The sequence below is a fragment of the Vidua macroura genome, chromosome 10 (genome assembly GCF_024509145.1).
Source record: "Vidua macroura isolate BioBank_ID:100142 chromosome 10, ASM2450914v1, whole genome shotgun sequence".
NCBI lineage: Eukaryota > Metazoa > Chordata > Aves > Passeriformes > Viduidae > Vidua > Vidua macroura.
The window spans coordinates 1659088-1673677 of NC_071580.1; the positions used below are offsets into that span (position 1 = coordinate 1659088).

A 14590-nucleotide genomic window follows, 5' to 3' on the forward strand; every position below is an offset into this window, starting at 1 on the left:
ATTCCGTGTTGGGATGGCTCGGGATACCCTTCACCCTTCTCCTCTCAGACACATCCCAGGGTAGCAACAAGCCCACTTTAAATATGGAAAATAATCCGAGGGATAACAAATACAAGGAGTCGAGGCTGGGAATTCATTGGCTGGAGTTCCTTGCTGCTGGAATGTCATTTATTCAGCTAACAGGGCAGGAATTCCAACTTTTCCAGCGCTGATTTGAGCAGAGGGAAGCGTTAGTGATGAGCTCACTTCCAACGGAAAGGGTTTTTCCATGGAGAAGAGCGGATTTTGGGGTTTGGCCACGGTGGAGCTGCTTCAGGCACCCCAGATTCTGACTGGTCTCCATGAGGAAGGAAAAGGGATCCTCTGGACACTTTAATCCATTTCCAGACCTTGGAGCAGGTCTGGGATTGCCGCAAAGGGCGAAATTCCAGGGACAAATCCCTGTGGGATGCACCCAGCTGGCACCATGGGGAGCAGAGCCCGGCCTGGCCACCACCCTCAACACCACCAGCATTCCTTAAAAAGGATAATCCCACGGTTTTTCCTGGAATTCCCAGCACGGATTTTCCTTGCTCCGGGTTTTTCCTTGCGGAGCTGGACGCCTCCCCTGCATTCCATGGCCAGGCAGGCTGGGAAGTGCTGCCAGGAGCAGGAGCCCTGCTCTCCCTGTTCCCCGAGCTGTTCCCGTGCTCATTCCCACCGGGAAGGGCGTGCGAGGGGCTGGAGACGCCGATTTGATCTGGGAAATCCCGGGAATGCTGCTGAACACCTCACGGATGGCGTGAGTTTGGAAGCGGGCAGGAAAATAACCCCAAAAGGATAAAAAGTCATGGCATATTAATGCTCGGAATTGTCTGCTGGAGCAGCACGGGAAGAGGATGAATAATTCAAGACAGACAGGATTTCCCTGGCAAGGTCGAGGCTTGTGAAGGGGAGGATTTTTTGGAGAGAGCAGCATCCCGCTTTCCTCGGGACGAGATCTCGCTCCATCCCGAGGGTCAAGGCGACTCCAGGAGCCGTCTGGATTTTGGGAGATTCTTTTGGAAGCGGCTCCGTCGGCGGGACGCCGAGTTCAGCTGGAATCGCGGATGCCAGAGGAATTCGAAGAGGATTTTTCAGCTCCACGGGCGAATCCCAGAGGAATGGGCAGCGGGAAGGGGAAGAGGGGAGCGCAGCCCTAGCGGGGCTCGGGATCCCGACATCCCAATCCCTGGGATTTCCCCCAAAATGCCCTGAAAGGAGCCGGGAGTGGAAGATGAATGTGAGTACCTGAAATGGGCTGCCTGCAGCCTGAGCTCTGCTCTGCTGCTCGTCTGCACCTCAGTGCCCTCTGCGAGGCACAGTCGGGGGACAGATCCTTTAAATAATTCCCAAAAAACCCTCCTGGGCCTCGTTGGAACGAGGAGGATTTTATAGGCACCGGGGAAGGAGCTGAAGGATAGGGAAGAACTCCAGGGTTTCTGATTCCGGAGCCCAGCTCAGCCTGGACCCACCTCACCAGCTCACAGAGATATTGCTCATTAAAAGATTTATTTATTTGGATATTTATTTGCTTTTAAAGACATTTCTTTATTTATTAAGATATTTATTAATGCACTTATTTATTTGAAAGAAAATAATGTTTGTTTATATAATTGGAAATTTAGATATTTATTTATTAAGACATTTATTTTTAATAAGGGATACTCATGACATAATAATAATAATAATAATAATAATAATAATAATAATAATAACAATAGTACAAAATGTCTTGGCTCATTCTCCACATCCCCAAAATGCACCCCAGGCTCCATTCTGAGCTCAGCAGCCAAAAATATCCATGGATTTTATTCTTCTGCAGGAGCAACATCTCCACCAGCAAATCTTGGATCCCTGGGAGGGATCCTAATGGATCTTAAGTAATTATTTTTAACCTTAATTTGATTTATTGGATGAATTTTACCTTTTTGTTTCTCAAAAAGGGCATCAAGGGCAGGGGACAAATTCCTTGGAGTGACCTAAAGGGATTTTGTGGGGCTGGGGATTTTGTGGGCAATTATTCCAGGAGGGTTTTTAAACTGTGTGAGACCCTGCCAGCAGAGCTGTGGATTTCCTGGGAATTTGGGATGTTGGGCTGGGATTGTGACTCAGCATCTTCAGCTCAGGGATGGATGCGCTGGGGGGAGGGAGAGGCAGGCAGGAGTTGTGTCCAGGAATTCTGGGATCTGCTGGAGCACCCCTGGATCCCTTGGGATGATCCCTGGTGCCGGGGGCTGCTCCAGCCGTGGATTCCCAGCCCTGGGAGGGAGGGAAGGGAAGGAGCTGCTCCATGGATGTGCTGCCCCTCACGGCCACAATCCATCCGTAGGGATGGGAATTGGGGACACAGAGCCTGGGAAAGGGGTGTCCACCCCAGGAACCCCCCCAGTCCCCTGGGTATGTTTGGGATCTGTTCCTCTCAGCTTTGGACAAGGTGTGTTTGGCTCTTTTCCCTGCAATTCCCTGGGTTCCAGACTCATCCTTGGGCTGGGTTTTGTGGAGGGTTGGACACTCTGGATGGGGAGGGACTGCTGTGGGGGGCAGAGCAAGGTTAAACTCCAGCACCCTCTCAGGGGAAAAGCAACACCTTGGATATTCCCAGATCTTCTGGCTCCAGGGAAAAGCAGCTTTGGGGTTTCAGGAGTGTCCCAGGTCTGGGAGGTTCTGGGAATTTGTTTTCAACACCGGGGTGGCCGGAGGGCTCCCTCCTCCATCCCTGATCCAGTGCTGCTTTCCAGGCATTCCTTTTCCCCTCCCTGGCAGTTATTTGGGGCCATCTCCCTTCTCCCAGCTCTAACATCCTCAATTTTCCCTCATTCCCATAATTAATAATGAACCCTCCGCTGTTAATTGGAGCCTGGCACAGCTGCACCAGCCCTGCTAAGAGGATTTTCCACTTTCTGTTCCCCCAGCTTCCCATTCCAGGGGGAAATCTGGCAGCACGAGGCCATTCCCAAAGCCCTGGCTGCAATATGAGCTGTAAATCATGGAGTGATGGGAAGAGTCATGGAATGGATGTGGTTGGAAGTGACTTTATATATAATATATCTATAATGTAGTCTGTGTTGGTTTGGGGAGTTGGCTTTGGGTTTTTCCTTCCATATAATGTGGGATCAGGTTGAATTCCTGGGAAAGCTGCTGTCAGGCCTTATCCCTGCTGCCTGGGCTGTCTGGCAGAGGAATGGGAATGTTGGACCTACAAAGAATAATCAGAAATGCCCAACCCACCCTCTCTGCAGCTGAGCAGCAGCTTGAGGTGGAGTTTGTGCCTTCCAAGGGTCCTGGAAAATAACCGGGTAAAGCTCCTGAGGGCTGGATTCAATCCACCTCTCCTGAGCTGGGTGTTACAACAGATCCAGTCTGCCCTGGAACTGCTGCAGGGAGCTGAGTCTGCCCTGCTGGGGAGCCAGGCCCTCCTGGGAGGTACAGCTGAGCCTAAAAACCCCAAATTTCCCTTCAATTCCCATCTGGAAACCTCTCTGGGAACAGATTCCTCCAGCAAAAACCTCTCTCCCCATGCTCCTGATGCTTTTCCTGGCTGCATCACAGAGCGCCAGGGAACACTGGGACTTTGTTGGTGCTAATCCCCTTTGTGGCTGGAATCAGGGACCTGTCCATGCCCCGTGGGCTGGGATGGGGTTAAAGGAGTGGATTTTTGTCCCTGTGCCTCGTGCTGGGTGTGCCCAGCACATGGTGGCCCTGCCAATGTCCCCTGGGCTCTGGCAGTGCCCTCTGGGTGCCTTTCCCAGCTCCAGCTCCCTGTCCCCAGCTCTGGAGAGGAGCTTTACCAGCTCTGAGCTGGCACTAAGAGTTCCCAGTCTGCCAAAGACCTGGAAACTCTCCCTAATCCAGGAATAATCCATGCCACATTGTCCCTGTGTGGCACCGGAATCCTGCTGTGCCCTGTGACATCAGGGACTGTGACAGTGACACTGCCCCCAGCAATTCCTGGTTAAATAATGCCTGTTGCACTAACAGCCCCCCTCATTCCTAAAGACCTGGGAACTCTCCCTGGGCACCAATATTCCAGGAGTAACGGAGCCAATCCCGTTGTGTCCTGCAGCATGGCACCAGGGATAGGTGACAGCGACAATTCCTGCTTAAGGAGTGCCTGTTGCACCAACAGCTCCAGGGAAAGCCTAAAGGCCTGGAAGCTCTCCCGAATCCAGGAGTAACCCTTGTCCCTGTGTTGTCCTAGAGCCCAAAACTGTGTGTCCTGTGGTGACGCTGTGTTCTCCATGTGACACTGGGGAGCAGTGACAGTGACACTGCTCTGCCTGCAGCTCCCAGGGGGGAGAGCACCCAGCAATTCCCACTTCAGCAGCGCCTGGATCAGGAATAGAAGTGTCCCAGGCCAGGCTGGACAGGGTTTGCAGCACCCTGGGACAGTGGAAGGCGTCCCTGCCCATGGTAGGGGTGGCACTGGATGGGATTTAAGGTCCCTGCAACCCAAACCATTCCTGGATTCTCTGAAGTTGCAGCACAAGCCCCGTGTCCTGCAGCAATTCCCATGTCCTGCAGCAATTCCCATCTCCAGCTCCAATCCTGCACCCACTCCAGCTGCTCCCTCCTTGTTCCCCTGGGTGCTGCAAGCCCTGAGGGCTCTGCCCATCCCTGGGGCTGGGATGGGCCATCCCTGCTGGAAGGAACTGATAACCCTGGAAAAAGGAACACCTGAACTCCACCAGACCTGCAGCAAAGTTATTCCGTGGCCAGAGTCTCCCTGGCTGGGATTTGGGGCTGGAAAAGCCCAAACCAGAGCGGTTTGTGTGAGGCACTGAGCTGAAAAGAGCAGTGAGGGATGGAACAGAGCAAGACAAAGCCTGAGCAGTTGCTTTCAGCCTAAAATGTAGATTTATGCAGAAAACAAATATCAAGAGCTGCATCTGTTGTGGGTGAAGCACAATTCCTCATCAGGGAGCAGAGCTCGTTCCTCGCTGCTCCATTTGCTGCAGTCACAGATTTTATTTTCCCTGGATTTGCGTGTCATAAAGGAGTTGGGGTTGGTTTTTTTTTTTTTTTTGAAGTTGTATTTCTGTTTTTTGAATATGAATGAGTATAAAAATACTTCCCTGGGCCGGGTGGCCACATTCCTGATGAGGCACACGAGGAATCTCTGGCCATCCTTGTATTTGGGAAAACCGAGCACGGAAAAGCCAGGAAAGAGCCTTTGGATGGTGCAGAGTGTTTGGGGTGATAGCAGGGATGGCTTTCCCAGCCTTTCCCCGTGCGCAGCCTGCATCCCAAGGGAGGGGGGAGGGAAAGCTTTCCGCAGCAATTCCCCCCTGCCAGGTGGCTGTTCCACACTCTGCAGTGCCTGAAAGGAATCTGTGCCTGTGCAGCTGCACTTCTGCCACCCTTTGCTGCCTCTCTGGCTCCTGTGCTGCTCCTCTGGCTTCCTCAGAGAGCAAATCCTGGGAGGAGCAGCTGGGAAAGGGAATCAGCCTGGAGAAAAGGGGGATGGGGAACTTCTGGCTCTGCACAACTCCTGCCAGGAGAGGACAGCCGGGGGGATCGGGCTCTGCTCCCAGGGAACAGGGACAGGAGGAGAGGGAACGGCCCCAGGCTGGGCCAGGGCAGGCTCAGGGTGGAATCAGCAGGAATTTCCTCGTGGAAAGGTTGTTAAACACCGGCAGGGGCTGCCCAGGGAGGTTTGGAGTCCCCATCCCTGGAGGTGTCCAAGGAATTCCTGGATGTGGCACTCGGTGCTCTGGGCTGGGGACAAGGTGGGGATCAGGCTCAGGTTGGATGATCTTGGAGATCTTTTCCAACCTAAATAATTCCATGCTTCTGTGACTTTGGGGCTGCCCCATGGATGCAGCACCCCAGGTTTGGGGGAAAACTGCAGGGAGATGCTCGAGGAGACCACCAGAAATGGGTCAGGGGTCTCAGTGATACCTTCCCAAAACCAGCTCTTGGAATCCCAGAATCATTGAGGAAAAGGAATCCCAGAATCATTGAGGAAAAGGAATCCCAGAATCGTTAGCAAAAAAGAATCCCAGGATCATGAAGGAAAAAGAATCCCAGAATCATGAAGGAAAAAGAATCCCAGAATCATGAAGGAAAAAGAATCCCAGAATCATTAACAAAAAGGAATCCCAGAATCATTAACAAAAAGGAATCCCAGAAGCACTGAGGTTGGAAAAGCCCTCCCAGCCCATCAAATCCGACCTTTTCATTCCCCAAAGCAGGAGGGGAGCCAAGGGAACACACACACACATCCAGGGAGCACTGGGAGCATCCCAGGGACCATCCCACACACCCAGCACCACCTCTGGCAAAGAAAGGGGAGGAAAACTGGGGAGGAGAAGGCAGCGCGGGGAGTTTGGGCCTGGCCCTGAGATTTAGAATAAACCCCAAGAGTTAGACCCAGAACAGTCTGCTCTGAGCCTGGGTACTGAGCTGTGCTGGCCCGATGGCTCCTTGGAAGGGCTGATCGAGGATCTCGGGAACCACCCGGGAAAAGCAAAGCTGAACCGCATCCCGATGGCAACGGGAACGGGATCTGGAGGGGCAGAAACAGCGAAGGAGAATTGTCCTTGATGGGAGCCGGCAATCGGCAGCAGCTGCTGGCTCAAAATTCCCTGGAAATGGAGCGGATTGCGGGGTTTGATCCCTCCCTTTGAAGCAGGAATTCCTTTTGCACCTTCCCCTCTCCTGGTTCGCTCCAGGCTTTGGCTGCTTTAGGCTGGGATTAATTATCTGTAACCTGAGTCAACCCAGAGCCGGGGTCAGACGGTGCTGCCAGGGAGGGGCATCCTGGTGACCTTAATTTGCGGATTGTGGGAGGAATAGCCGAACTTTATTTTTCCAAACCGTTTTCTGTGCCTCTCCTTCAGCCGACTTGGACAAAAAAATGATTCGCTGTAAAATATTTGCAGTCCCAGAAAATGTACAATCCTCAGCCCTAAGTCAGGCAGCGAGCTGGACCGTCCAGGATGCAGCAAAAACTTGGGAGAAATTCCTGGATTTTGGTTTTTGCTCCAAACATTCCCAGCTTCAGGCAGGTGGGATAAATCCTCCCGGATTCTGCTGGAGCTGAGCTCGCTCCTCCCCGCTTCTGTTGGACTCCGGCCCCTCCCAGTGACAACCGGAGGCCCCCAAGGTGATTAACACACCCCTTAATTAAGCTGAGACTTCCTTTAGGGGCTGATTCCTCTCTGCCCAAAGGATCGGGAGGAATTTTGGGGGAGAAATGCTGCAAAAGCTTCCGTGCACACGCTGCGGTTCGGGAGTTAATGCATTTAGAGGAAGCAACATAAATATTAAGATTCAGCAGGGCTCTGTGGATTCATGCATCTGAAATATTCCAGCTATTTCCCTGCTCGCATTCCTTACCCACGTGCCTTCCAAAGCACTTTATTAAAGGGCATTTTTTTTTTTTCCCCTGGCCTTGATGATTACAAGGAATTCCAGAGGCTGTTGGACAGATAAGGAGATTCCTTTTGTTTACTCCAAGGATTTTGCTGACCCTCCTGAGCTTCTGGGCTGGGACAGGGCAGGGGAAGCAGCTCCATCCCTGGAATTGTTTCAGCACAGCTTGGACAGGGCTGGGAGCAGTCTGGGAGAGGGGAAAGTGTCCCTGCCCATGGGTAGGGAACGGGATGAGCTTTAAGGTCCTTTCCAACCCATTCCATGATTTTAGGATTCATCCCAGAGCAAATAATTTAGAGGAAAACCAGTCTGGGCAGGAGCAGCTCTTTCATCCTCCAATTCTTCCAGAGGACAGGAGACAATGAGGACTTTGGGGGTGTTTTAGGATGTGGGGAAAACTTCTGGGAGTGAGGGAAGCCCTGGCAGGGGTGGAGCCATCCCAGCAAACACCAAATCCCAGTCTGGAGAACGGGATCTGCCAGAGCCCAGAATGCTGAGCCTGGCTTAAAACAGATTATTTTGGGATGCTGCCCTTGTCCCCCTCCTGCACCTCTGTCCCCTCCTGTGCCACCAGAAGAGCTTTGGTGGCAGTGGCATCGCTCAGAGTCCTGCTGTGATTTCCCTCCCCCTCTAAATTAAGCAAAGGATTAATTGGCTACATTTAATTTGCTAAATTTAAAGAGATAAACCTGCAAATCCAAGCGGTAGGAGAACAATGCCACAAGGCCAGGAATGCTGTGCCACGGCACCCCTGTGCCCTGCAGCTTCCCGAGGGAGGGTGCAGCATTCCAGAGGGGAATGCAGCCCCATGGATGCTGTCCCTGCCCTGAAGGGAGCTGCAGGTGAGTCCTCACCGTGCCTAGCTTTAAATTAATTAGCCTTAATTTGGCATTTCAGGGGTGGGGTTTGATTTGGTGATGGAATCTCAGGGATGCACAGGGCTGGAAAACCTGGGGTGGGGGAGCACCCCAAAGGCAGGGATTGTGCATCCCAGTGCTCCTGACCCCAAAGGCAGGGATTGGGCATCCCAGTGCTCCTGATCCCAAAGGATTGGGCATCCCAGTGCTCATCATCCCAAAGGATTGGGCATCCCAGTGCTCCTGACCCCAAAGGATTGGGCATCCCAGTGCTCCTGACCCCAAAGGATTGGGCATCCCAGTGCTCCTCATCCCAAAGGCAGGGATTGTGCATCCCAGTGCTCCTGATCCCAAAGGATTGGGAATCCCAGTGCTCCTGACCCCAAAGGATTGTGCATCCCAGTGCTCCTGACCCCAAAGGATTGGGCATCCCAGTGCTCCTCATCCCAAAGGCAGGGATTGTGCATCCCAGTGCTCCTGATCCCAAAGGATTGGGAATCCCAGTGCTCCTCATCCCAAAGGCAGGGATTGTGCATCCCAGTGCTCCTGATCCCAAAGGATTGTGCATCCCAGTGCTCCTGACCCCAAAGGATTGGGTATCCCAGTGCTCCTGATCCCAAAGGCAGGGACTGGGATAATGGGAGTGCACAGGGACTGCAGGGTGTTATTGGGATTTCTGGAGAGGAGACAACTTTTCTGCATGGATAAACTGTAGAATATTCCACTCTGCCAGAGCATTTATCCCAGAATCATCAGATCAGAGAATTCCGGAATGGTTTGGGTTGGAAAGGACCTCAAAGCTCATCCAGTTCCAATCCCCTGGGCAGGGGCACCTTCCCCTATCCCAAGGGAACTCTGACAGCTTTTTTCCTGCCCATGGAATCAACAAAACCCAGGAATGCTCACAGAGGGCTTGGAGCAGGAAAAGGAACCGTGCCCTGATCTCAGTGCAGTCCTTTTCCCTTCAGGAAAGGGAAATCCTCTGTGTTCAGAGGAAACTTCCCTTCCCTGCTTTATCCCAGGGATGTTCTCATCCCAGCAGCATTTCCCTGGCAAATCCCACCTGGGTAGGGCCAGTGGGAGTCAGTTCAAGGCAAAAACCCCAAACCCCAGTTTTTAAAGTAAAAACACGATTTGGGAGCTCTGGGGGGACGTGGGGCTGTTGGGATAAAGACCCAGCTGGCAGAAATGTTCCCATATTTAGGCATTTATGGTGTTTTAGGGGTGGTTGTGACGTCCCTGATTTCCTCCTTCTCTGACCCAAAAACTTCTGCAATTTAGCAGGAGAGAACACAAGAAATCCATTTTAGAATGGGGTTACAGCAGTGCCAAAATAGAAAAATCGTGTCAATTTAAAGCTTATGATAATCAGCAAACTGCCTTTGAAACCAACACCAGGAAAAGAATAAAAATCTGATTTTTGTGATATATTTCTGCCTCAGGATCAACCCCACAAGCCTTGTTTGTATTAAACTTCCTTTGCACTGAATAAAAGGGCTGTAAAACAGAATCTTTCCTCTCCAAGGGTTTGTGTTCACACCCTTAAAAGTTCCTACAAACCCCAAGTTTTCCATGGTGTTGGAAAAGGGCTTGTGGAAGAGAGAAGTGCCATTTGTGTTTGGAACAGCAAGAGCTGGCTCCTTCCTGAGCAGGTCGAGCAGAAATATGTTCCCTGTGTATAATTAGAAGTGAGGAGGGTTTACTACGAGGTTACAAATTATTGACTCAGTCTGCAGTGGGGGAAAGAAAGGGAAGCTTGGAAAAATCACGTGTGTGATGAGCTAAACCTTGTAATACAACAAATTTGTCTGAGGACAGGGCAGCAGGGAGGGATTTGCAAGGACTGGCACCTTAAAGCATGCCTTGAATGAAGGCTGAAGCAGCTTTATCCCATTAAAACAGGAAAATTTGGATTGGGAAGTGCCTGGCACCCGTTTCATGCCATTCCACACGGGGAAATTCAGGGAGAGGGAAGCGCTCTTGTCCTCCACAAAACCTGATCAGTGCACTCGTGGTGATGAAGGGAAGAAACTTCCCCAGGGAAGATCCTATAAATCAAACTGTCCCCGCTCAGTGAGTGCAGCCTGGGAGCAGTGAGGCAGCTCCTCCTTGGCTCAGCAAAAAAAATCCCTTTTTGAGGCTGGTGGTGACGTTAAACCAGCCCCAAATAAAGAATTGCACCACCCAAACTGTGTCAAATGCCACCCCCTCCCAACCTTGTGGTGAAACCTTTTCCCCATGTAATTCATCTCCAGGATTTTGCTCCTTCCTGCCATTTGCTGGGATTATTTTTAACACTGCACTTTGCAGTTCCTGATTTTCTGGAGTTTCAGCCACCAGGCAGCCTGAGAGGGAAGCAGGGATCAGCTGGGAACAGGGAGGGATTCAGCTGCTCCTGGGGGTCAGGAGAGAAAATTGGGATAATCCGGGCTGAGCACCCAGAGGAGACACCTCAAGGGAAAGGTTAATCCCAAATAAACCCTGTGATATTCCCGGTGTATCCCGGCCCCTTTATCCTCCAAAGCCCTGCCTGGGGGTCGAAGTCTCCTACAGAAAAGCTGGAGAGGGATTTTTAAGCAGGGCAGAGCAAGGGGGAATGGCTTCCCACTGCCTCAGGGATCCTGGGAAGGAATTCCTCCCTCAGAGGCGGAGGAGGGGCTGGGATGGAATTCCCAGAGCAGCTGTGGCTGCCCCTGGATCCCTGGCAGTGCCCGAGGCCGGGCTGGACAGGACTTGGAGCAGCCTGGGACAGGGACAAGATGAGTTTGAAGTTCCTTTCCAGCCCAAAGCTTTCCAGGAGCCCGTGATTCCCACCCCACAGGGAGAAGAGGGGATGGCTCCGGGACACTGAAATCCCTCAGCCCCAGTCCGTGCCCTATTCCCAATGTTTGTCCCGTCTCACGTTGGTGGGGTTTGGTATTCCCAGGGCTGCCAGGATGCCTCTCCACGCTCCATCGGAGGGGGATGAGGAGTCAGACCTGGCACAGGACACCCCTCCTCCCCTCCTCTCCCCTCCTCTCCCCCGGGATGAGCAGCTCAGCAGTCCCAGAGTTAACTGCTGCAGATGTTCCCTTCTCCCTCCCATCCCTCTGGAATTCCTGACAATTCAGGCCGGGGGGAACCACGAGGGGGGATTGCCCCTGAGCTGTGCCCACTCCTCGGGTGTCTCTGCCATGCCCACCTCGGGCCTTGGCATCACCTCCCCACCCTGCACAACCTTTAATTTTTAACCCCTCCCGTGCTGCTCTTGGGGTAGAGTTCATTCCCTCCCAGTGCTGGGACAGGCTGGAATCTTATTTTGGATTTGTTCTGGAGACAGAGTGAATAACACAGTGATGTTTTGATTCTCGTGGGTGACCTCAAGGATATTTCTCACACAAAATCCTGCCCCAAAACCAGCTCCTACCCCGATGCAGTGCTTCAATATTCCAGTTAAGAGCTGCTGGTTCTCCCCTGGGCCTGAGCTCTCCCCCTCCATGCCCAGAGGGTTGGGATTGCAGGGACCAGAGGGCAGCTGGGTGCTGCCACATCTCCCACACCCCGTGTGGAAGTTCCTGATCCGTGAGATTGACACTCCCCATTTCAGCCACAGCGCCTTAAAAGGTCTCTCTGCCATGGATTTGGGAACATTTGCGTGTTAAACTTGGCTTCGGTGACCCAGAATGCAGAAACTAGATTAGTTTTTTTTAGCGGAGTTATTTATAGGAGATTCTTAACGAGTTACTTTAAATTACTTTTAAAGAAGGAAAGAAAGGGAGAGGGTGGCAGGAGGGATTTGTGGCGGGTCCCTGTGGTCCCTCGGGGCGTGGGAGGGAGGATGTCACTCGATGTCACTCGATGTCACTCGCTGTCACTCCCTGCAGTCACCCACAGCCCCACACAGAGACGATGCCACCCCCTTGCCAAACCCAGCCATAAAATCATGGAATGGTTTGGGTTGGAAAGGACCTTAAATCCCATCCCATCCCAGCCCTGCCATGGCAGGGACACCTCCCACTGTCCCAGGCTGCTCCAACCCCAATGTCCAGCCTGGCCTTGGGCACTGCCGGGGATCCAGGGGCAGCCACAGCTGCTCTGGGAATTCCATCCCAGACAGGAATTCCCAATTCCCAATCTCCCATCCATCCCTGCCCTCTGGCAGTGGGAGCCATTCCCTGTGTCCTGTGTCCATGCCTTGTCCCCAGTCCCTCTTCAGCTCTCCTGGCAGGGCTCTGAGCTCTCCCTGGAGCTTCTCCTCTCCAGGTGAGCACCCCCAGCTCTCCCAGCCTGGCTCCAGAGGGACTCCAGCCCTTGGAGCAGCAGCTCCGTGGCTCCTCAGGCCTCTCTCCAGCACTTTCACGTCCTGCTGGAGACCCCAGATCCGGGGGCAGCTCTCCCCCTGAGCGGGGCAGAGGGGCGGAGTCCCCCGTCCCGTGCTCTGCACGCTGTGGGATCAGCACAGGGGGGTTTGGGGCTCAGGCTGAGCTTCTCTCCCACCGCCACCCCCAAACGCCTTCCCCCCGGGCTGCTTTGATCCATTCTCTTACCAGCCTGGATTTATGCTTGGGATCGTCCCGACCCAACAACTGTGGGAATAAAGAGTAACAATATTTTTTTTCGTGTAACAAAAAAAAAAATATTTACAATATCTACTACAAGAACATTAGCTAATATCCTAGTTATAACTAAAACAAAAACAAAAAAAAAAACCCAAAAAACCCAAAAAACCCAAAAAGAACAAAAAAAAAGAAAAAAAAAAAAAAAAAGGCAAGCCAAACCAAGAATAATTGAACAAAATACCAAGACCATGAGATTCTCTGCCCGTCGGAGCGGTGTTTCCTTGCCGCCAGCCGGCGTTTCCCGCAGCTCCCGAGCGGCGGAGCCGGAGCCCGGCCCCGCTCCGCCCCCGCCCGCTCCGCCCGGGGCCGCCCCGCGCCGGCGGCAGCTCCGGAGCGCGGGGGGCGGCCCCGGGCCGGCGTTTCCCGTGCCCGGCGGGCAGCAGCGCTCCGGGCATCCCTGACACGGCCGCCCTCCGCTTCTCTCCGGCAGGATTCCCGGGAGGATGGCATGGATTTAGGCAGCGACGCCGGCAGCAGCCGCTCCAGCTCGGAATCCAACTCCAGCAAAGCCACGCCGTGCTCGGAGGGCAAGTCCTCGCCGTCCCCCGGCAGCCTGGACCTGGCGGCGCTGGAGGACTCGGAGGAGGAGGAGGAAGAGGAGGAGGACGGGGGGTCCCCGCCGTCCCCGCCGCGCTGCCCGGCCGCCCATGGGCGCCGCTGCGGCCCCGCGGCCGCCGCTGCCCGGCGCTGCCCCCCGCCCGCGGCCCCCGCCCCGCTCGGACCCCGCGCAGCGGCGGCGCGGAGCGGCCGCGGGGCCCGGCGGGCGGCGGAGCGCAGGGGCGCGGCCCCCCCGGGACCCGCAGCCCCCGGCCATGGACTGGGCAGCCCTGGAGAGGCACCTGGCCGGGCTGCAGTGCCGGGAGCAGGAGCGCAAGGCGCGGGCCAGCCCCGCCTCGGTGAGTGGGGGAGCGCTTTGGGGGGCGCGGGTGGAGGCTGGGGCGGGGGATTGGTTTGGGATCCCTCCTGGAGGGATGCTGCCGGGGCTGCCGGGGCTGCCGGATCCAGCGGGAGGGTGTGGAGCTGCTGGAGAGAGGCCGGAGGAGGCCACGGAGATGCTCCAGGGCTGGAGTCCCTCTGTCTGGAGCCAGGCTGGGAGAGCTGGGGGTGCTCACCTGGAGAGGAGAAGCTCCAGGTAGAGCTCAGAGCCTGAAGGGGCTCCAGGAGAGCTGGAGAGGGACTGGGGACAAGGCAGGGAGGGACAGGACACAGGGAATGGCTTTAAGCTGCAGGATGGTGGATTTAGATTGGATTTTGGGAAGGAATTGTTCCCTGTGAGGGTGGGCAGCCCTGGCACAGGGTGCCCAGAGCAGCTCTGGCTGCCCCTGGATCCCTGGCAGTGCCCAAGGCTGGACAGGGCTTGGAGTAACCTGTGACAGTGGAAAGTGTCCCTGCCCATGGCAGGGAATGAGATGAGTTTTAAGATCCCTCCCATCCCAGACCATTCCATGATTCTCCAACTTTCCCGGAGCATCCTTGGGCACTGGTGGGGCTGGTTCCTGCAGCTCCAGGCGTGTGGCAGGGGCTGGTGTCCCCGGCAGGAGCCTGGTGCCACCGCCAGGCTGTCTCAGAGCTGGTTCCCCTTGGAGAGGCCAAGGGACATCAGCTTTTCCCAGGCTGGGAGCAGTGCCAGGCTGGCTCTGGGTGCTCTCCTTTTCCTGAGGGAAAGGCCCTGCTGTCAGCCAGAAGGAGCCCCCGGTGCTGCTTTACAGGAACCCCTGTAAATCGGGACCTGATCCCGTC

At 54.3% G+C, this 14590-nt stretch overlaps 2 protein-coding genes across 3 annotated transcripts in view; both read left to right on the forward strand.

The window, feature by feature from the left end:
* Nucleotides 1-13619, forward strand: part of IQCJ (IQ motif containing J) — a gene marked incomplete at its 3' end in the record, with an annotated part of 50512 nt that extends 36893 nt beyond the window's left edge. The window contains exon 5 of the mRNA XM_053986473.1: nt 13281-13619. Coding sequence (XP_053842448.1) covers nt 13281-13619 — 339 coding nt within the window. The remainder of the gene's footprint in view (nt 1-13280) is intronic.
* The window catches only part of SCHIP1 (schwannomin interacting protein 1), a 40157-nt gene continuing 39138 nt past the window's right edge, over nt 13572-14590 (forward strand). For both annotated transcript variants that reach the window (XM_053986071.1, XM_053986069.1), the window contains exon 1: nt 13572-13746. In XM_053986071.1, the coding sequence (XP_053842046.1) occupies nt 13663-13746 (84 nt within the window). In that variant the 5' untranslated portion in view covers nt 13572-13662. The remainder of the gene's footprint in view (nt 13747-14590) is intronic.